Source organism: Fundulus heteroclitus, chromosome 2, assembly GCF_011125445.2.
Source record: "Fundulus heteroclitus isolate FHET01 chromosome 2, MU-UCD_Fhet_4.1, whole genome shotgun sequence".
Taxonomy (NCBI): Eukaryota; Metazoa; Chordata; class Actinopteri; order Cyprinodontiformes; family Fundulidae; genus Fundulus; species Fundulus heteroclitus.
Window position 1 is genome coordinate 16,273,994 of NC_046362.1, and position 21,783 is coordinate 16,295,776.

Here is a 21,783-nt window from a genome sequence, read left to right on the forward strand (position 1 = left end):
TGAGGAAGTAACCTGCAGTGGGGAAGATTTTTTTTCAGCAAGAATGGGAAAGAAGGTCAGAGTTTATGGGAAGATGGAGGGAGCTAAATGAGAAAGAAAACCTGTTTGACGTCGCCAAAGACTTAAGCATGATTGTCCTGTCTGGAAGAAGAACCTCCATTCTGTCTACTTTAATATTAGTATGCTCTAATTCAGTTTGTTCCTTTGTGTTAATCAGATTATTCCAGGACATCTTTCTGATTCCGTCTTTCTTCATAACTGTAAAGTCTTTGTGTTTTATTGTGCAATGTTTCTCTATCGATGCTGTTTGGTTTCTATATAATGCCTCGACCAAATCTCAATGCAATAAAGTTTTATAAATATTTTACTTTGCATGTAAAATCAATCTTAAAAATCTCCCTTTAGTCCAGTTCAGGTGTGCTGCAAAAGAAGCATTTTCAGGGTTTTCTAGAGGTTGCGTTTCTCGTTGTGGTCATCCCTGGGCTTCTTAGCGTTGGTTCACCGCTGTTTACTACTTCATGAAGACCACACCAATCTTTAGCACAGTAAAGATTAAGAGGATGACACATTGGTATTTGCTTACACAGCGACTGGTGTTAATCTTCTTGTCTTCTTCCTGAAAGCCCCCAGACGACTCAAGCTCTCACACTCACACTAGGACATAACTCATTGACCCTACGTTACATCAGACACAGGAAGCTGTTTGTCTTGGATGCTTTTTTTTTTTAGCAATACAATACATTTAGGCTGTTTGTGTTTTCAGTTTTTTTGATTAATTGATTTGATTTGTGTATCCTCTAAAAGCTTCAATTGCAATATTTACACATAGTGGTATAATATCAGATGGAAGACCCGGTGATTAAAATTAATTTTTTTTCACCGAATGGCTCCGGCAACTTCACACAACAGAGCCCAGACGGACTTCAAGAAGGTGAGTAAACCTTCGTATAATATCTGAATTCATTGTTTTTTTTTCACAGAGTTGATAAAAATATCCAGCATAGATAAAACACTTTATGAGGTGCAGTTGATGTCGGATATTTATACACATTATATGAAAAGGAACATACCCCCCCTTTTTTTTTTACCTCACTGTCTTAGACTCAATCAAACAGAAATTGTTCTGTTTTTTTGGGGGATGAATAAAATAATTTCTATTTGCCAATGCCGAAATTATCAGAGAGACTAAAATATGTATATGTTTTTTATATTCTGAAGTTTATATACATATCCTGAAAATTAAATACTGTTTTTTTTTTTTAAAGTGAATGATATGGTATCCTTCCACAAAGTTGTGGCCCATTCCTCCAAATAGAACTGGTGTAACTGAGTGGGGTATGTAGCTGTCCCTGCTCACACACACACCTCACCTGCCCACAAATTTTCTTTGGGACTAAAATCAAGGCTTTGTGATGGCGAAAACGTTGACCTTGTTGATCTTTAGCCAGCTTATAACTAATTTGGCAGAATGCTGAGAGATGTCCATTTGGAAGACCCTTTTGTGCCCAAGCTCTACCTTCCTAGCTGATGTTTTGCGGTGATGCTTCAATATTTCTACATAATGTTTTGTCCATATGGTGCCACCTGTCCTGCAATGCCCCAGTTGCTACTTTGGCAAAACACTCAAACAGCCTAATGTTGCCGCTGCTGTTCTTCACAGTTGGGATTGTGTTTTTAGGCTTCCAAAAATGTTCCCTCTTCCCTCCAAATGCGACGATTATGACAGATAATGACATTTGTTTACCAGCTTCAGCCAGCATTGCTTTTGTTCTGGGATTGATTGGCACATTTCACACCAACACATGTTCGTCTTCAGGGCACAGAATCTGCTGAGTATGATAGCTGAACATCTCCCTCCTTTATATATTTGAGTATAATCGTTTGATCTGATGAATGTGGCAGCTTCAGCCTACTGGAATTTGTACCTAAATGTGAACCAGACTTGTGGAGGTCCACAATATTCTTTCTGATGTTTTGGCTGATTTGTTTTTTTCCATGATGTCACACAAAGAAGCGATGTGTTTTAGGCGTTGCCTTGAAAGACATCCACAGGTTCTCAAATCTTGTGAATTAATCAGAAGCTTGGAAAATCATGACATCATCATCTGGTCTTTGCAAATAATTTGAAGGCAAAGTAATGCTAGTGTATGTATACTGCTGTATTGAAGAATGTAACACTAAAGTCTCTTTAACCTCCTGTCTGTCTTTATTCAGGCAATTATCAAATAGGCATAATTTTGCTAATCCCAACTGACCTGACCTATAAAATATTATATAGCTTAATTTAATCTTAGTGCACTAAAATCAATTGCCTTTTTGTACAATGAATGTGAGCGTCTTGTTTCACACTGCAGTCATTCATAACTAGAAGCATGGTAAATGGCCTGTACTTGTATAGCGTCTTGTCAAGCCCAAAGCCATTCACACTATAATTCATTCATTCATATGCTGACAGCGGTAAGCTACATCTGTAACCACAGCTTCACTGTTGTAAGAAGCAGGGCTGCCAAACAATCGGTGCCACCAGGCCCTCTGACCACAGGCAGCAAGGTAAAGAAGGTGGAGTGTCTTGCCCAGGGACATACTGACTGAAACGGTTGGAGCTAGGGTTTAAACCAGCAACCCACCGGTTACAGTACAAACTCCTTGCTCCTGCACCTGTGTCACCCCAACAGGACTAATGTCATATCTGCCATTAAGATAACAATATTTGCCATTCTAAATTTCAAAAAGCCAATAACCTCATAGCTTATCAATAATGTGATAAGGTTTTGAGTAAAAATGCAATACCTTTTCTGGCCTGCATTGTGATACGTCATTACTTTGTTGCCAAAGCATAACACCTACAGTTAATAATGGTGTTTTGCATAAATAGGACACCATTTCTTGGAAATAAAGGACTTTTTGCACCATTTGTACATTTTGTTGATCAAAAACAGATATTGTAGAAGGCACAGTCCTCATATTTATCCATCAACAATACAAACTAAATAGCAATCTCTTTCCTTAACAAAGGATTGTTAAATCCAACTTGAAAATGGTATGTTGTATAAAAACCTTAAATAAGGGTATTGATGTCATATTCGGATATCTAAATTCATAACTTCATGAATGGAGGGATGTTTATTTACTTGCTGTGAAGTAGATCTGGAAGTTATGTCATTAGTGGAATGTACTTCATATGAGAAAGAGACAAGTCTTAGAGTGTCCTCTATGTGTTACACAGTTAATATATTTTCAAAAGATAATTTTTACACAAAATAACTTATTACACTACTAGGAAAATGTTAGTTGTACAATTATTACATTGTTTTGGATTATTACATTTGAAATGGACAAATTATAACATTACCCCTTGTATTATGTCATCAGCCTTTATCAAAATGCTGTCTACAACAAGGCGCCATAACAGCTTTGGAAAACACAAATGTAATATTTCTGCAGCTTATGCATGTGTTTAAAGTATTCCCTTTTGCCATATATTTTGCACAGATAAAGGTCCTCTCAAAGCGCTCGGTGAAGCCATGCTTTGCAAAGTGTGCTCCGATTCAAGCAGCGGGAAACACTACGGCATATATGCATGCAATGGCTGCAGCGGCTTCTTTAAACGCAGCGTACGGCGGAGACTCATCTACAGGTGGGCGACAGCTCACGTTCTAAATGTTGTATTGCAAAAGCAGTAATAAGTTTAAAGGAACGTGACATACTTTTTTTTAAAAAAATCAGTCAACTGAAGACTTATACATGTGTTTTTCTTAACATCCCAGGTGTCAGGCTGGGACGGGCCGATGTCCTGTTGACAAAGCCCATCGGAACCAGTGCCAAGCCTGTCGACTAAAGAAGTGTCTCCAAGCTGGCATGAACAAAGATGGTAAGAAGTCTACAACTGAGTTGACTGTACTCTACCAGTCGCATGCATGGTGTGTTTACATTTCTGTCAAAAAGCATTTTTTTCCCATTTTCTCTTTGGCAGCGGTGCAGAATGAGCGTCAGCCTCGAAGCTCCTCTCATGTCAGTCTCGACTCCATTAATGTGGAGGCCAAGAAGAAAGACCTGGTGACCACGCAGGACCTGCCTGCTTCCGATCCCTATTTATCTGTTAGATTTAGACCCCTGGTCTCTTTGTCTGCGATCAGTTCTGCGTCTATTCAGCCCTGCAGCAATCCAAATACTCACCGCTTTATGGTCAGCTTGCTGACCGCAGAGACTTGTACCAAACTGGAGCCCGAGGATGGTAAGATCAACGGAAAGATAGAGGAATGATTTAAATGTGAGACAGATGTGGAAATTTAGGCTCTGGGTTGTGATAATATCGGCATCTACCTGATTCTTTTTTTTTTCCACCCCATGCGCAGATGAGGAGAATATCGACGTGACAACAAACGATGCAGAGGAGAGCTCTTCGTTAGACGGCAGCAGGCTCACATACTCCTCCAGCTCTTCAGAAAGCTTCTACGAGACATCAGCCCGACTCCTCTACATGTCTGTGAAGTGGGCGAAAAATTTGCCCGCTTTTACACACTTGCCATTTCGAGACCAGGTGAGGCTGCCTGGCATACCGTGGGTTTTAGAAAACGATTTCCCCTTTGGAATATGACGTATTTCTCTATCATCTCCAGGTGATTCTGCTGGAAGAAGCTTGGAGTGAGATGTTCCTCCTGTGTGCCATCCAAATGTCGCTACCCATGGATAGATGTTTAATTCTGTCTCCGGAGCTTTCCCCCACTCATGAGGCTAAGCTCAACCTCGCCTCATCTGAGCCGCAGATTCTTGAAGATGTATTCGGCCGTTTCAAGGCTCTGATTGTCGACCCGACTGAATTCGCTTGTCTGAAAGCAATAGTTTTGTTCAAGCCGGGTAAAGAGACAAAAGTTATTTATGTTTTGTTTATTCAGTCCACCGTGTATTCTGTTTTTCTGATCATGCGACGGATGTTTGCTTTTTCTCTCCCCTGCGCAGAGACACGCAACCTCAAAGACTCGGGGCAGGTTGAAGATCTGCAGGACCAGTCACACTTGCTATTGGGTCAGCACATTCAGTCGGAGTACCCCGGCCAGTCCGCAAGGTGACACAGCTGCTTTATATTTATATTTTTGATGGTTACAAAGATTTTCAAACATGCTTGCAAAAAAAAACAAAAAACAATCCTGAAACAAAAGGAGTAAACTGACCTGTCTTTGCTCTTGCTTAAAATAGGTTTGGGAGGCTCTTACTTCTGCTACCGTCTCTGCGTTTCGTGAGTCCAAGTAAGATAGAGCAGCTGTTCTTTCACAGGACAATTGGCAACACACCCATGGAGAAGCTGCTGTGTGACCTGTTCAAAAACTGAAGGTGCATAAACAGAAGCTGCCCCAAAAACCATCCTTGTTTCATGTTCCAACTGTGGCATCCGTGTGTTGTATCTTAGCAGTGAAAGGTTTTGTCTACTGGATCATTTTCAATGAGAGTGTGTTTCTTCTGTGACTGATTCGAGAAACTTTCAGAAAAAGATCAGACCTCTTGTTTGTTTTTACCACAAGAACATTAACACAATTAATGAAAAAGGCCTGATTTGCTTCAATATCAGTATTTTAGTTTTGTTTATCTCAGGCTTACTCAAGCTTTCCATTGCAAAAAAAAACTTTCTTTGTGTCAAGGCATGTAAATCTGATATTTGTGAATACCTTCCTCATCAATAAAGTTTGAAATTTGGTGTTTATTTGGTTTATTTGATCAAAAACAACGTGAGTTCCTTGTTCTATATTTAACACAAACAAGTCATAACCTTCCAACCTTGAATAAAGGGCAATTGGGGCCAACATTTTGCATGGGTTTACAGGGCAGGTAATCTAGGGCCCTCGGGTTTTTCCTAAAGAAAGGTTTTTACTTGTTGGATTTCCAAGTAAGATGTTGCATATATGCAACATCTAAAAAAAAATCCTGTTGTGGCCCCTCTTCCACCCAGTCCTCGACCTGAAGCATATCAGACATAACAAACTTTAACCATAAGCTCTGTGGCTTCCTTTTTGTTTATGATGTAGTTCAATTAACGAGGAGATGAAGACAGACAAACTCCCCCAAAATATTTTTTTTCAGATGGACAAGACCTAAAAATCTGTACTAGAATAGAATAGAATAGAATAGAATAGAATAGAATAGAATAGAATAGCATAGAAATAAACGTTATTGTCCCACAGTGGTGAAAATTCTAATCTACCAGTAACAAAGTGAAAGCCAAATGGAAGCATGCACATCTATCGAAAGGTAGAAATATTAAACAACAAAAAAGGGATTATACAGTAAGGATACAACATCAGTAAAATATACTGTACAGTAATAAAAATAGCATACTCAGGTAAAAAAAGTGCAACTGAGTGGTGTAATTTAACACATCTACAGAACATGCTTTTCTGTTTGTGCAAAAAAAAACAACAACACAACAACAGACCATTTACAAAACTGAAAAACACTGCATAAAAACATGTGTTGACATATTAATGCCATTACCTTATAACATAGAAAGGATTCCTGGATCAATGTGTGCTTCTGTGTTTTTGTGTCTCTGCTCTGTCTTCTGTAACCCCCAGTCGGTCGAGGCAGATGACCGTTTATACTGAGCCTGGTTCTGGTTCTGCTGGAGGTTTTTCCTTCCTGTTAATGGGGAGTTTTCCTCTCCACTGTCACTTTATGCATGCTCAGTATGAGGGATTGCTGCAAAACCAACAATGCAAACGACTGTCCATTGTGGCTTTTAATTGAATTGAATTGTCAGATGAGTCCAAAGTTCAACTTTCTGGCCAACATGCAAAAGCTAACACAGCACATCACCCGGAACATGCTATTACTAGTTCAATGGCGAACCTTGATTATTGCAGTATTATGGTGTTATTTGTTATTTGCATGCAGGTTGTTATTTTCTCAGCAGAGTTGAGGAAGCTGTTCAAATCTGATGGGATGATGGATTGAGCTAAAACAGGGTGTTTATGGAAAAAAAGTTACTAGAGGCTGCACAAGTCCTGAGACTGAGGAAGATGCTACCTTTGAGTGCAACAACAAGTCTGAATATATTTTAGAAACTAGAATAGAATAGCTTCAATGGTCAAACCATATTTATGTCCCTGAAAATCTGGACCTAAATCAAAGTCTGAATATGTGATAAAACCAGAACACTGATGTTGAAAAATGCTCTACATCCAGACCGCCAGTGTTCCTTTTTGAAAAGGATTAGCAAAGCATTAAATTTCTTGATATGAAATACTGCAGCCGTACCCCAGAAAGACAACAAAAGGTGGTACAACAAGGTGTTGCTTAAGGGAGGCGGAAGACAAGCAAGGCACACTTTTCACATTTGTATTTGCAAATAAAACCACGTATCCTTTTCCTTCCACTTCGCACATATGCATTGCTGTGTGTTAATCAATAACAACTGTGGTTGTAACCATATGATAATATACATTATGGTTGTAACGTCAAGAGAAATATGGGAAAGGGCAAAAGGGATTGCACAGCTTTGCAATGAAAAGTCCCAAAGCAGAAGCCATCTTTGGTGTAAATAATAAAACATGTCTGTTTTAAAGTCGTGTGCCAATACTGTTCTTTCCCTGAAACTTGAAAATAAATTAAATAAACCTTGTCAACACGGTGAAATTTGTGGTGAGGAAGCGTCAGTTGCGTAAGATCGACACTAGGCGGCGGTAGTAAGAGCTTTTACACAACGGTACCACCGTTAACTCCCGGAAGAAGACTAGAGCTGCAATAAAGGCAGCTAGTTTATCCCAATATGCCAAGCTAATTCTGCTGGCTTTCTTCCACCGGGTGGCTGACAATTCACGGAAACTTCAAGAGTAGCATGTTGGTGAAATAAGCCGTAGTTTTCCGGAGGGATGTTCGGCGGGTCCTATCAGCTGCTACCCCAGAGGGACTCAAGCTCCCAGAAGACTCCTGGGTTGTTTGTGGACTCTCACAGCTTCTCACAGCCAAGCTACTCCAAAGGTCTTTCCTTTGATTATATCCCAAAAATCTCCGCAAACGACTTTACTGGTAAGTTATCGGCTAATATTTGCGGTTTTTTTTTTTTTTTTTTTTTTTTTGTTTTTTTTTGCTGCTGGGAGAAGTGCTGTTTAAAGGCTGCTACATATTACAAAGTTTCTGATGATGAGGTTTTTCTTTAAGACGCCTCCCAGGGCTGGCTGTCTTGGATCTGCAACCTGATCGTGATCTTCCTTGTTTACATCTGCACCTTCATAACCTTCCCGGTGACAGGATGGTTTGTTCTAAAGGTACGGTCACCCGATCATCAGCAGACATCAGTTATGCATTTGACCAAGATGGACTCTTTTTACGCAGACTGCTCCGAACTACCAGAGGATAGTTGTGTTTCGCCTGGGTCGGGTTCGTCCTCCGAAAGGCCCCGGGATTGTGCTGGTGCTGCCCCTGATTGATCAGTGGCAGAGAGTGGACCTGAGGACGCGAGCCTTTAACATCCCTCCATGCCAGGTAAACCAGGTGTGGCCGACATGCGTAACACATAATGGACCTGGATGTGTCATTAGAACTGCATTAGGAAGTCTCAGCCTTTTATCTCAGTGTCAAAGTTCTTTATGTAGGACACTTAAAAGCAACAAGAGTTCACCAAGGCACTTCACGGTTACTCCAACAATTATATCATAAAATAATAACAAACTGAATAGCACTGTAATAATAAAACACAGAGGCGGAGTCAGCTCCTCTTTGATCTAAGAACATTGAGGACAACCTGGGTGGTTGACCAGAGTGCTTTCAAAGGTGTGTGTATAGGTTGAGGTCACGTAGATACGATGGGGCTAGATCATTTAAATGTGAGCAATAAAATAAAATATAAAATCGATTCAATGACAAACAGGAAGCCAATGAAGGGATTTAAAAACTGGAGCCGCGTGCTCATGCTTCACTTTACCGGTTAAAAGACGACCTGCAGCCTTCTGAATTATTTGCAGAGACTGCAGGGAATATTGATCTAGCCTGACATATTAATATATATATGTTGAATCATGACATGGTTACTGTAGAAAATCCTCCAACAAGATTAGATTGATTTCATTCAGAAAACCTTTTATTTATTCATTTACCCCCCCATGAGACATATGCTCTAGTGGGTAATTTACTATAATTTGGGTTGTACTGAGTAAATAATAGCAGACCAACTTTAGTACTTAATATGTTAGAAAAAAATATTTAGAAAAATGTAGTCTCCCAACAAAACATTCTGTTTGAACGAGTATTAAAGGACCTTTCAAAATACGGCAAGATTATGTGTTTGGGTAAGAAATCAATTCATTTTACTTCAAAATCCAAAAATCTGGGAGTGGTGGTCTAGTGGTTAGAGAGCTGGGTGCTTATGTCCTGGAGAGGCTGCGAGGTTCCCGGTTCAACTCCAGCAGACTGTGACTCCGGCTCCCTGAGCAAGATCCTTAGTCCCAGAATGCTTCCCGGTTGAAGCCCACTGCTCCCTAAGTGATGGGTTAAATGCAGAGGACCAGTTTCATTAGAATGTATGTTGTGATGATAATAATAATAATAATAATAATAATAATAATAATAATAATAATAATAATAATAATAATAATAATAATAATAATAATAACTGAATCGGGTCTGCCCCTGTAGGTGACCACTCGGGATGGTGGCATGCTGTTGGTTGGAGCAGACATCCAGTTCAGGATCTGGAACCCAGTTTTATCCGTGGTGTCGGTCCAGGACCTGAACGCCTCGACCAGGATGACTGCGCAGAACGCTTTGACCCACAGCCTGGCCAAGAAGACTGTCAGGGAAATCCAGACGGAGAGAGTGAAACTAGAGGAGTACCTTGGGGTGAGCGCTTTATGCTTCGCTGGATGCTTCAAATTCAGTTTTCGCCCAATATTCGTGACTAAATAAGTAGTGTACACGTGAGAACAAGAATGATTATTTTCTGTTTCAACTGTACAGATGACCTTCAATGACCTTCAAATACATTTATTTAGATCTGAGCATGATGTAATGTTTTTTAGATGTTTCAGCTTACTTAATGTTATCAGAGAGGTCCTTTTTTTTTAATCTAACTTTTTTTGTGAACAACAAAAAATAAATTTTACATTATTCTTCCAATTTCATCTTTATATAATCTTTATACACATTAAGTCGCAGGTAACATTTGAAAAAAAAAAAAAAAAAAAAACATCAACATAGAAAGCTACAACCTACTCCAAGAACAAACCCACCAATAATGAAAATATAAATAAATGAAATATACAGTAATGTAAACACAGCTCTGTGAGAAGATGGTATGTTTTATGTCTTTTTGTGAAAGGTGCATGAGGCATTGAACGGGTATAACGATGCAGAGGAACCCGGCATCATAGGATACGTATCCTCATTGTATTAGTAGGGCTATGATTTGGGTCCCGTGGCATTAATGTAATTTGCTTCATCTGATAAGATAGAAAATTCCTTTACTGTCCCTCAATGGGGAAATTTGGCCCAGCAGTGGCAAAGACACAGTTTACAGTAATAATAAAAAACAAAACAAGCTAATCTGAAGTTAGTTCTAAAGCAAATGAGGATGCGCAATATCAGAAATGCTAAAATCATTGATAAAATGGCACACTCAGGTAAAAAAAACAAAACAAAACATCAACAAAATATTATATTTAAACAGTGGATAAAAAAACCTCACCAGCCTATTTATATAGTAAAATGAGAAAGTATACAATTTGCAGATAGTACAGCAGCATTTTGAAGTAGCTAAGGTTTGTGTGTGCATGTGAGCCAGTGTAAGGTCCCATTCTGGATCTATATATTGTATGGAATGGGATCTAGTTTCAGCCGTCTGATATTCATGTAGAGTAGTGCAGCCATAAGTAGAATATTGAAGTTGAATCATAATCAGAGAAGCCCCATTTAAGGGATTCCTTGATTGCGCTGGTTCCGGCATGCAGATTGCAAGAGCAATTAAACCCAGCTGTCCAAAAAAAACCATAATCAGTTAATGTATGATTCAAAAAGTGGATTTTTTTTTTTTTACTTTTTCCCATGTAGCTAGGTTGTTGTTAAAAAAAGCAAAATAACAGCTTACATTTGTAAATGGGTAAATACACTTTTAATGTGTTTTTATAAATTGATAAAGAGAAATCAGCCAACTTTGTATGAAAGTTTTATGTGTGTGCTACTTTATATAGTGTTGGATTTGATCCTTATGGAATTGGCTAATCCTGCTCCAAAATGTGTCCCTCCTCCCTTTTTAGATGGACATTAATGAGATGACTCATCCGTGGGGGCTGGAGGTTGATCGGGTAGAGCTCACCTTTGGTTCTCTGCTCAAAGGCCCGGAGGAAGCTGCTCCCCTCGCCGCACCTCCTCCTGTACCTGGACTAGACGGCCTCACCGGCTCCCTCCAGCAGCTGGCCATGCACTTTCTTAGTCACAGTGGTAGTTCACAGCCTCAGCAGAGTAAGCCTTCACAGACGTTTTTTTTGTGTGGGATATGAACATGGCAGTGTTGGAGCCGTGTCAGCGTGAGCTCCTTCTTTACAGGAGACAGCCTAACGATGGCAAACGAGCTCAGCACCGAGTCCAGGGCTGCCGTGGCCGCACCAGTTTCTGTCGAGGAGTTGCTCAGAGGAGTCCAGACGCATCTCTCTGAGACTTTGGTCCAACAGGTCGGGGCGTGTTTCCAGTTCGAGATCAGCAGTGCAGACGGACAGCAACGTCAGTACTATCTGGATCTGAGTCAAGGTGAGGAACGGTGATGTTAAATCCGACAAGCAAATCTAAACCTTCATCCATCCAGGGCGTCTACGCTGTCTTGAAAATGGAATGACTTTCTCATTGAGTCTGAATAATTTTGCAGTAAAGAGAACTGTGCATGTTTCCAAACGTTATTTATTATATATAACTTTTTTAACTTATAAGCTTGTTTTTATTTTGGAGTTACTAGAGTCCCTAAAAGGGAAAAAAAGAAACTAAATGGAAAAGGAGACTTGACCTCTTTTTGGCCTCTTGATCCCGTCAGACCGGGTTTTCACTCGATCTGTTTTTCCAACTTGTTCTGACTTTAGATGTTCAGCAAAGCGCGGAGCTGCCTGTTTTTTTTTTTTTTTACAATCAAAATAAACTGGTTAACAAAACGGGATTTAAAGCTTTCCGCATTGGATAATGCAACATACATTTAACAGTTAAGAACCTATTCCTAACCCTAAAATAATCTTTTAATTTCACCAATTTGTCTCTTCTGACTGGAACTAATATTTTCATTCTGGTTCTCTAAAATCACAAATAGTTTCTGCCAGTTTGTATAAAACAAAAACGAATAAATTTCACATCTGCCCGTTTCGTTATTTCGAAATAACGAAATAACGAATTTGCTGTCAAGGATTGACAGCAAATATCATTTTTTTTTACTGCTGGATCAAGGTTTTTAATGACTTTGGATTCTGCTTATTATGGCACTGTGTGCTTTATGTGCAAGCAGTCGGAATCAAGCCCACATTTCCTTATGATTGGGGTTGTCTGGACATGTGCAGGTATTCATTTAGGGAATAAAATAATAGAGTTCAGTTAGATTTTTGTATATAATCCCAATTACAAACAAATATCTTTCAAAGGCGCTTTTATAAGACAAAAACACTCAACACATTTACAGAAATATGTAGTTAATTCACTGTTATATTAGAGAAAAATACAAATTATACATGCAGCACGATGCAGGCAAGCTCAGTTCGTTGCGCCTTCTGAGTAAAGGCTCTAAAATGTGTGTTTTTTTTGCGCGTGTTCCAGGTAGCGGCGCAGCTGGACCGGGGGTCTTGTGCCGCGAGCCCGATGTGACTTTGAGCACGAGCGACTGCGACCTCGTGGACATGTTCCAGGGGAGGCTGCGGCCGCTCGCCGCGTACACCAGCGGCAGGCTCAGGGTGCAGGGAGACATCAAGGTGGCCATGAAGCTGGAAGAGCTCATAAAGCAACTCAAAAAGTAGCTCCCACTGTAAATGAACTAAATGCTCCATTCTGCATGTAAGTTATGCAAATTTAATATATGTTGTGATTAAAGTTATCGAAAACAAAAATTGTGTTTTTTAGATTTTTTTTATATATTTTTTTTATTTCCTCTACACTAAATGCAGAGATGATCGATTTATTTATTTTTTTCATTCTGGAAGTGAATCGTTGTAGCGGTACGTTTTGTAGTTGAATGAAACTAGATAAAATATTCTGAGGCAGCTGCCCAGTGTCATACTTTGACACACTGTGCTGTTGGTGTATTCTGTTACTTAGCGCAGGAGAGCCTTGATCAGTATAAAAAGGGGACTGACTCTGTAGACCAGCCTCCTGCAGCCTTCTTTTGAGAGGGAGGCAGGAAGAGAGCCCAAGTAGCTGCTGAAAGCAGACCGGAGTGAGCGTTTAGCGCTTGTTTTCTTGTTGCTGTTGCTGAGATGGCCCGGTTGAGTATGTGGCGGAGCCCAGGGACGCTGGCCCTGTCCTGGATGGAGGAGCAGGTCGCCTCAGGCGTGCGCAGCAGCAGCAGCATGCCGGCGATCCGGCAGGCGTATCCGGAGAGCGGCGGCAGCAGCAGCAGCAGCATCGTCCGGCCGTTCGCTGAGATTCCTGGACTCTGGAAGAACGGGGTGGTCAACTTGTACAACTTCTGGAAACTGGATGGGTTCAAAAACCTCCACCGTATCATGCTGCAGAACTTTAACACGTTCGGACCCATTTACAGGTAAAGTAACACATATATATATATATACGCACATTACAGTTCATCAGGGGAAAAAAAAAAAGTCCCACTGACGTCAGAGAAACTGATGATTAAAAGAAGTTGAGACTTTAGCTCTACAAGGTCACGTAATCTGAAACCAAGCAGCTGCTGCATTTTTTTTGTGTGTATTCTCTTTTTTTGTGTGTGTGTTACAGAGAGAAAATAGGCTATTATGAAAGTGTAAATATCATCAAACCAGAGGATGCCGCAATTCTCTTCAAGGCAGAGGGTCAATATCCCAAAAGGCTGCAGGTTGAAGCGTGGACGTCATACAGAGACTACAGGAACCGCAAATACGGGGTTCTCCTCAAGTAGATACTCTTGCTGTCATATCGGAGAGGTCTGGCGTTGTTTTGCCAAAAGCAGAAAAAAAATGCTTGGAGCTTTAATCGGCCTGTGTTGGTTTGATAGGAACGGCGAAGACTGGAGATCCAACCGCGTGATTCTGAACAAGGAGGTGATTTCCCTGAAGATGCTGGAAAACTTTGTGCCGCTGCTGGACGACGTGGGCCAGGATTTCGTGACCAGAGTCCACAAGAAGATCAAGCGAAGTGGACAGAACAAATGGACCACAGACCTGTCTCAAGAGCTGTTTAAATACGCTCTAGAGTGTAAGATTTTTTATTTATTTTTTTAATTTAACTTGCATTTTTCCACACAGACTCCCTTAATCCCATGTTTTTTTATTTTTATGTATTTATCCTGTGCTACACAGCGGTGGGCTCAGTGCTGTACGGGGAGCGGCTGGGCCTGATGCTGGATTACATCGACCCTGAAGCGCAGCGCTTTATAGACTGCATCACGCTCATGTTTAAGACCACCTCACCCATGCTGTACATACCTCCTGCCCTGCTGAGGCAGGTAGGAGCGAAGGTGTGGCGGGACCATGTGGAGGCTTGGGATGGGATATTTAACCAAGGTGACGGATCGTCGCGTTTTCTGCGTCTTCCAACGCCGACCTTTGTTTTATCGTGCAGTTTCCTTATGTGTCTCTGTAATTCCGGTGCATCAGCTGACCGCTGCATCCAGAACATCTACAGGCAGCTGCGTCAGGAAACGGGAACGTCCAAAGAATACCCCGGAGTCTTGGCCAGCCTGCTCCTCTTGGACAAGCTGTCCATTGAAGACATCAAGGCCAGTGTGACTGAGCTAATGGCTGGAGGAGTAGACACTGTAAGAAGAGAAAAAAAAAAGGACAGGCGATATATCTTTCTGGCTTTGTTTGTTTTGCAATTTAAGCTTTTCTTTTGTTTCCTAGACTTCTATAACGCTCCTGTGGACGCTGTATGAATTAGCCAGACACCCGAGCCTCCAGGAGGAGCTGAGGGCCGAGGTTGCCGCAGCGCGGGCTGCAAGCCAGGGGGACATGCTGGACATGCTGAAGAGGATCCCTTTGGTCAAAGGCGCTCTTAAAGAAACGCTGAGGTAAAAAAAAAAAAAAAAAAAAAATGGTTTGCATGACTCTTTCTGCAGCACAAATGTTCCTTTTTGTTTAAGGTGATCAGAAATGAAGTGAATCATTTTATACAGGCTCAGCATTTAACATTGCCACACTTCTATCTTGGACAACCTGGCTCGGCTATTCAAAATGTTTCAACACCTTTTCATTTTAGCAGACTCTTGCTTTTTAACTTTTATCATTATTATTGTTTTGTTAAAAGCCTTTATATTGACCCTCTCTAATTATTTTTCCTTGCAATACTTTTCAGGTTGCATCCAGTTGCAGTGAGCTTGCAAAGATATATCGCCGAGGACATAATTATTCAAAACTACCACATCCCCGCTGGGGTAAGGAGCACGTAAACCCTCACAGTTTTAGAGGATGTCCATTTCGCCGGGGTCGTTTGACCGATGCATCTTTTTGTTTAGACTTTGGTCCAGTTAGGACTTTACGCAATGGGCCGAGACCCCAAGGTGTTTTTCCGTCCGGAGCAGTACCTGCCGTCTCGCTGGCTGAGGACGGAGACGCAGTACTTCAGAAGCCTGGGCTTCGGCTTCGGTCCCCGTCAGTGTCTGGGACGCAGGATAGCCGAGACGGAGATGCAGATCTTCCTCATCCACGTGAGGCACACGGAGAGTAAAAAGCACTTTTACTGCACGGTGCGGCTCCGGTATTATTTACTGCTTTTTGTTTTCTTTCTCTTTTGCAGATGCTTGAAAACTTCCGAATTGAGAAGCAGCGTAACGTGGAAGTGCAGAGCACGTTTGAGCTGATTCTCTTGCCCGATAAACCTATAATATTAACTCTGAAACCTCTGCAAGGCAGTCAGTAGCAGCATTTAGGAAATTTCTGTCACACGGTAAGCTGTGCTCTGTTCTACAGCCCTTTTTTAAGGTCTTTGAAATGTTTGGCAGGATAAACATCTTGGATTTTTTTTTTACGGAAAACCTAAAAATGTTACCTCAGTAGTTCAGTAACTATATTTGCTGTACATTGCTCAGTAGGTCATTTGATTTAACGACGCAATGTTAGACCGTGTGTGCAAAAATTGGAATCCATGTCATTACTGTAATGTATTTATATATGTATCTGTATAAACCCATGAAGAATAAACAACAAAACTGATATGAAATGTATTTTTTGTTAGAAAAAGGTCAACGTCTGTAACATGAAATCACAGAAAAGGAGGTGCATGCGCCTCCTCAGTTGTTTATTTCCAGGTTTTTACTAGTCCAGCCTTAGAACAGATTACTAATAACATGAGAATTACCTGCTTATACCGGGGTCATTTTGAAGGTTTCTACAAGTTTCTTGCTCTGTTGTTTTGCACATTTCTTTCTCTCTGCTTTATAATTCTGCAACTGCTGAAACTCAGGGAATATAAATGAAGAACAAAGATTAAACAAGAAAAATAACTGAATCCTAATGCAACTTAAGTGCATCTTACCTAGAGCTTCTAAGGTTCTTTCCATTCACTGATCTGTGTTTCTAAGTTAACACTCTAATGGCTCTATTTACACGGGGTTTTATTTCTATTTTAAACTTTAATTTGGTTTTCTTTGTTGGACATCGAGTCCCTGTTTACATTAAACACTTTGGAAGATATATATATATATATATATATAAGAAAAAGAGTATCAGTAATGAAGAGGATCTCTGTTGTTAGTGCAGGTTCCTGATTTAGAGGCAAAATAGGAAAAACTTATCCAGAAGCTCTCTAGCTTTCGTCATTCTCCAAACTATGAATTGTGGCTTCACAGTTGCATGCTTTATTATCAAAACGTTTCAATTAAAAGCTGACGTTAGAATAAAGAAGCTTTCTTTAATTTCTTATCAGAAAGTCCCTGTCTGGTGTCTTTTTAATGTCTCTATATTTTTTTCCTTTTTGCTGAATGACTGTGGGGATCCTGCTGGTTCCTATGTACTCGTAACAGGAGACAAATGCAAGCCTAAATTATTGAAGGCGCTTGTAAAGAACGGGGTTAAAGGAGTCCGTCATTCTGAAGCTCTAAGATCCTTCACACATCTTTTTAAGCAGCTGTTTTTTTTTCCTTACATTTATCCCCCAAAATGTTTTGCTCAGGCTTTAGTCACTCGTTGCTTTTAGAGGGATTGAAATGTGCAGGGGTTTCCCCGTCAGATGGGACTTAAATGCGGTCTCTTTCAGTTTTTAATGTCAGTATGGTGACCTTCCTGAGCATCGTTCCAGTGAGGGCCACAAACTGGCCTTCAGGAGATAAGAGTTGTTATGCCCAAAGAGTTTATCAGGGTCCATGGCCCAGAGGAGCTGCCTTATCGCAGAACAGCACAGTCTGCTTGAGAACAGTCAGACGCTCACAAGGATTTCCAAACACTCAGTGAGATGCTTTGAACTATCAACTTTTCGCCAATGAAATTTCCTTAAATCTTAGACAACAGCTGAGTGGCTCGATGAGTCTTAAAATAACGAATTATCCTCTTTTTTCAGCCTGACATGCAAACTTCTCATGCTTTGTATGGTTCTGGGTCAGACTCAGGAGACGAGTCAAGATAAAAGCTGTTTTTTTTTTTTCAGTCTAAATTATCATCAGCTGTAGGTCATCTTAATTGTTGATGATAATGCTAATAAAAACATTAACATATTAAGTAAACTATAGGCCTTTAATCTTTTTTTGTAGACAAAAAAAGACAAACAATAGAACAATAACAATTTTTAACTATTAAGAATCCAGTTATATTACATAACATAACATAACATCTAAGCAGTGTTATTTATATATATATATATATATATATGTGTGTGTGTGTGTGTATATATGACATACAGATACATCTAAGTGCACTATATGTGCTGCGTTTTAACTGTAAATTCCCGTGCAAACAATCAAATCCAGTAGACAATGAGTGGTGCTTTTTGACAGCAAATCAGGCTCCTTTGTTTGCACCAGGCTCCCTGCAGCTTTGAATAATAAACTTGATAGGAACTGCGTTAGACGTAATGCTGTACATTCACCACTAGGTGTCTCTCAACCCCATCTTTAATTGGACCATTCTGGGCATTAATACACATTTCTACTGGAAGCAATCTTTGTTCTCTTTTTTTTTTTTTTTTTTTTTACTTTTTTTTGTACAAGGCTCACAGTCTCAGTAACTGACACTTCTTTGTATTTAAAACAACCATTTTATTTATTTTACCCTACCATTAGCCCTGTACGACTGATTAAGAAGTTAAGTTTAAGTTTCTTGTGTAGAAAAGGGCACGCTACACATGAAGCTGAAGCGCAAGTTCAATCGAAGAAACTCATCGCCTGCCTCCATTCAATCAGAGTCCGATCCACCTCTGATGTGAGCCAGTCAGCTACGAACCGCACCTCCATGAAGCCAATCAGCATCCCGCGCTCATCTTAAAAGCAACTTCAAATCCACGTCTCAGCCTGCTAACCAGCAAGCGCAAACGGATTGCATGTCGGATTTCGAATCAGATGTCCGATTCAACCCACCCCCAACCCCTTCTCCACCATAGTAGCTGAGTTCATCTAGCTTCTAAGACGTTCCTCCATCCTCAACCCATCAGAATGTTTTCTCTCTTCAGTCTTCAGCACTCCCTATCACCTCGTTATTGGTCCGGCAGAAGACCACCATGTTGGGCCCGGTTCTGCCAGAGGTTTCTTCCCAAAGGGGAGTTTTTCCTCTCTACAGTCGCTTCAAGCTTGCTCATCATGGACAGTTCATGCAAACCTGTGTTTATCAAGTTGGACATCTATCCTAAACAGATCACCATATGGACTGAACAAACTTTTTCTATCTCCACTCCACCACCAGTTTCAGACCTGGGGGGGACATCCCTGTTCTCATACATCTACTTATGCATATTAAAGTATAATTCAGCATTAATGTTCCTGCCGAGGTCTGAGCGCCAAAGACTTAAAATATTGTATCAATAAAATCCTTCTAATTGCCATTTCTTTCTCTGTGAGTTTTTCAGATTGAACTTTCTGTAAGACCTTTTGCTATAGTTGCTTTAACCTCTAGGTATTCAGATGTTTCTGCAAAATGCTGCTCCATGTGAAAGCCCATTTTGTGAGCAGTAAGACAAAAATATTCCACATTTTTCACATGATAGCAAAACAGGAAATTCTTTTTATTAAACATGTTTCTTTTATCCAGTTGTGCATACTCTCTCTTCGCGTTATTTAACACCCCCTTCTTTTTAAAATAGAATGAAGGCTGTTGTACAAGATATGGTATCCCATAATTTCACTGTACAACCCACAGTTATGTTGTCTGCCAGTATCAATCCGATCATTGTCCCCCCTGCTCTATATCGTGTCCCTCCATCATGCTGGAAACGACAGAATGAATAGATGCTAAGAACAGGGACCTCCTCTGTGTTTGTGCTGGGTGACAATGAGGAGATTCCAATCTGAAATGGTGTTGTTGTGACTCCTGTGGGACACAGGGATGAAATTGAGCATCTAATTGAAAGGGCAGCGACAGGGTGACAATCATGACTATAGATGAGAACGTGTCTCTGCTGGGGGGCTCCCCCAGGAGGGGTGGGAAGGACGGCTGGAAAGTCCTTTTATGTCTTATAAATAAGAAGTGGAAACTCAAGATTCCCCTTCATCTGGATGTTTTAAAGACATTCAAGTGCCCTTTCTGGCGTGCATGCAGTTACTTTTGCAGAATCTGCACAGAAGATAAAGATTTTATTCAAAGACTTGTAATCATTGCAACGCTTCAGCAATGTACCTTCAGTGAAATGACACTCCAATTAAAGAGTGAGCTACTCTACAGATATTAGTGGATTTCCAAAACGAATTACAGGGCAGGAGAAAATGTCAATTTCTGCATAAACACCCTCAGTCCAAGAATCAGCCTCATCAGCTCATAGAGTGCAATCAGTCTGAGAAATGTTAATCTATTCCACAATCTCCTTTTTACACATGCCTTCTTAGGTATCCTCACTAACTCAACCTGACGCTGGGAATGGCCTCCTTGATTGATTGAGCAGATACGATGTTGACCGTCTCCATTCACCTTTGCTTTAAAAAAAAATGGTGATCACTGAAAAAAATAATTAAAAAAATTCACCCTCCACGACACATGGAGTGGATGTATGAATATGTTTTCAGCAGCTGTTCTATCAGGATGAAATTAGTCGTGTAGCAGCATAATAGAAGCTGCTCACTGCACCACGTTGTCCTGGGGAGGCAGGGGTGTGTTGTCCTGTGAGCTTGTGCCTGCTGGTCCCGCTGGGCTGTGCCAGGAAGCAAAGACTTTTCTCTGTTGAAGTGTGACCAGTTATTAAGTAGGAACTGTGCCAAAGCATTAAGGAGTGGGGGATTATTGCTTGGTAGGCTATTGGTAAATGTGACTGCAATCATTTTTAACTTCCTTCTAAAACAAACGTTTCTAATCCCCAGCGTGCTTATTTTAGAGTCAGTCAGTATAAAGATTTCTAAAAAAAAAATAAAAAAATAAAAAAATCTTCAGATATGTGTCTTTTCTTACTATCTCTCAGTTTTCCTGATTTTGTTTCAAGGAGCCAGACTTTATTGTTTTGTTTTAAATTTCTCTCGATCCGTTTTTGTAAGATTTATCCCGATTCTTCCTCTGACCACGGCTGCTTTTCACTCCGTCACTATTTCCAGAAGACATTTATTTTTGTTCGTTTGTTAAGCCACTCAGGCTGCACAGTGGAACCACTGGTAGAAATGTTGCCTTTCTGATACAAAAACTTACCTAATTTGAATCTTTGGGCTCCTTGTTATGAACAGTGTGCCAAAAAGACACCACCTACTCTCAATGTTGTAACTCAAATATGAAATGCTAAAGATTACACAACTTGACACATTGAATTATACTTTACTCCAAGTGGGGTGATTCTTGTTGATGGGTTTTGTTTTACACATCATTTTATTCTAGTTACTTTTTCTGAACTACTTGTCCATATGAGGCATAATGTATCCATCTATTCATCATTTCTGCACTCTTAACAGGGCTGTAGGAGCCAGTGCATATTTGCAGCGGTCACGGGGCGACCTGGGTTCACCCTAGACGGGTCGCCACTCCATCACAGGATTCATAGGGCATAATATGTATCACATTTATTAAATTTGGCAGGCTAGTTTGTGTTTGACAAAAAGGGTCATCATTTAAAAAAATAAAAAAATAAATTTAAGTTCTTACTAAAGAGTTAGAACAAGGGGGGTATATAGTTTTTCTACCATGGTGGGAGTCAGTAATTTTTCAGCGATGTGGAGTTTTTACATTATGCAGAAGCGTGCATTCAGATACATTGAAGCTACAATCTCTCTATGTGGTGTGAAGTAGGACAGGTCTAACACTGTATCTCTTGAATTTGAATGGTTTTACATCACTACCCACTCTATTAAAAGAGAGTGCTTAGTCAATAACCCTGAAGGCCTTTAGTAAGTGTGTTCATATACAATGCACACTTTCAATGATAATTGTTGCCAAGTATCACATTTAAAAATTATACATATGTAAAAAAACACACACACCTAAGCTAGGGCTTTTATATAAGGTATTAACATTCCACAGTTTCTTACCACTACAGATGCCTTTACCTTGTCAGAAAACTGCCATT

General features: G+C 40.3%; 3 protein-coding genes across 3 annotated transcripts; all 3 read left to right on the plus strand.

The window, feature by feature from the left end:
* The first annotated feature begins 662 nt into the window (after positions 1–662).
* Positions 663–5,719, plus strand: LOC105916695 (photoreceptor-specific nuclear receptor). Its single transcript, XM_012851288.3, has 8 exons — positions 663–931; positions 3,493–3,637; positions 3,768–3,871; positions 3,974–4,234; positions 4,356–4,540; positions 4,620–4,857; positions 4,960–5,065; positions 5,197–5,719. Exons 1-8 carry the CDS (start codon positions 844–846, stop codon positions 5,327–5,329), a joined length of 1,260 nt encoding a protein of 419 aa, XP_012706742.2. The 5' UTR covers positions 663–843; the 3' UTR covers positions 5,330–5,719.
* A 1,962-nt stretch (positions 5,720–7,681) lies between these two features.
* stoml1 (stomatin (EPB72)-like 1) lies at positions 7,682–13,058 on the plus strand. Its single transcript, XM_012851309.3, has 7 exons — positions 7,682–8,019; positions 8,152–8,258; positions 8,326–8,475; positions 9,625–9,828; positions 11,241–11,445; positions 11,530–11,730; positions 12,772–13,058. Exons 1-7 carry the CDS (start codon positions 7,863–7,865, stop codon positions 12,966–12,968), a joined length of 1,221 nt encoding a protein of 406 aa, XP_012706763.2. The 5' UTR covers positions 7,682–7,862; the 3' UTR covers positions 12,969–13,058.
* Positions 13,059–13,317: 259 nt separating this feature from the next.
* Positions 13,318–16,313, plus strand: LOC105916711 (cholesterol side-chain cleavage enzyme, mitochondrial; the record flags this gene model as incomplete). Its single annotated transcript, NM_001309924.1, is given in 9 exon segments — positions 13,318–13,711; positions 13,906–14,061; positions 14,162–14,361; positions 14,466–14,669; positions 14,763–14,923; positions 15,009–15,175; positions 15,460–15,538; positions 15,620–15,811; positions 15,901–16,313. Coding segments are annotated over 9 exon segments (1,569 nt in total). The 3' UTR covers positions 16,024–16,313.
* Positions 16,314–21,783: the final 5,470 nt, after the last annotated feature.

Bases quoted from the DNA above. Each gene is read 5' to 3' on its own strand.
- LOC105916695 (XM_012851288.3), top strand. From the start codon at position 844: ATGGAAGACCCGGTGATTAAAATTAATTTTTTTTCACCGAATGGCTCC. The intron at 4,235-4,355 runs GTAAGATCAACG...CCCCATGCGCAG, and splicing joins CAAACTGGAGCCCGAGGATG to ATGAGGAGAATATCGACGTG. The intron at 4,858-4,959 runs GTAAAGAGACAA...TCCCCTGCGCAG, and splicing joins AATAGTTTTGTTCAAGCCGG to AGACACGCAACCTCAAAGAC.
- stoml1 (XM_012851309.3), top strand. From the start codon at position 7,863: ATGTTCGGCGGGTCCTATCAGCTGCTACCCCAGAGGGACTCAAGCTCC. The intron at 8,259-8,325 runs GTACGGTCACCC...CTTTTTACGCAG, and splicing joins CAGGATGGTTTGTTCTAAAG to ACTGCTCCGAACTACCAGAG. The intron at 8,476-9,624 runs GTAAACCAGGTG...CTGCCCCTGTAG, and splicing joins TTAACATCCCTCCATGCCAG to GTGACCACTCGGGATGGTGG.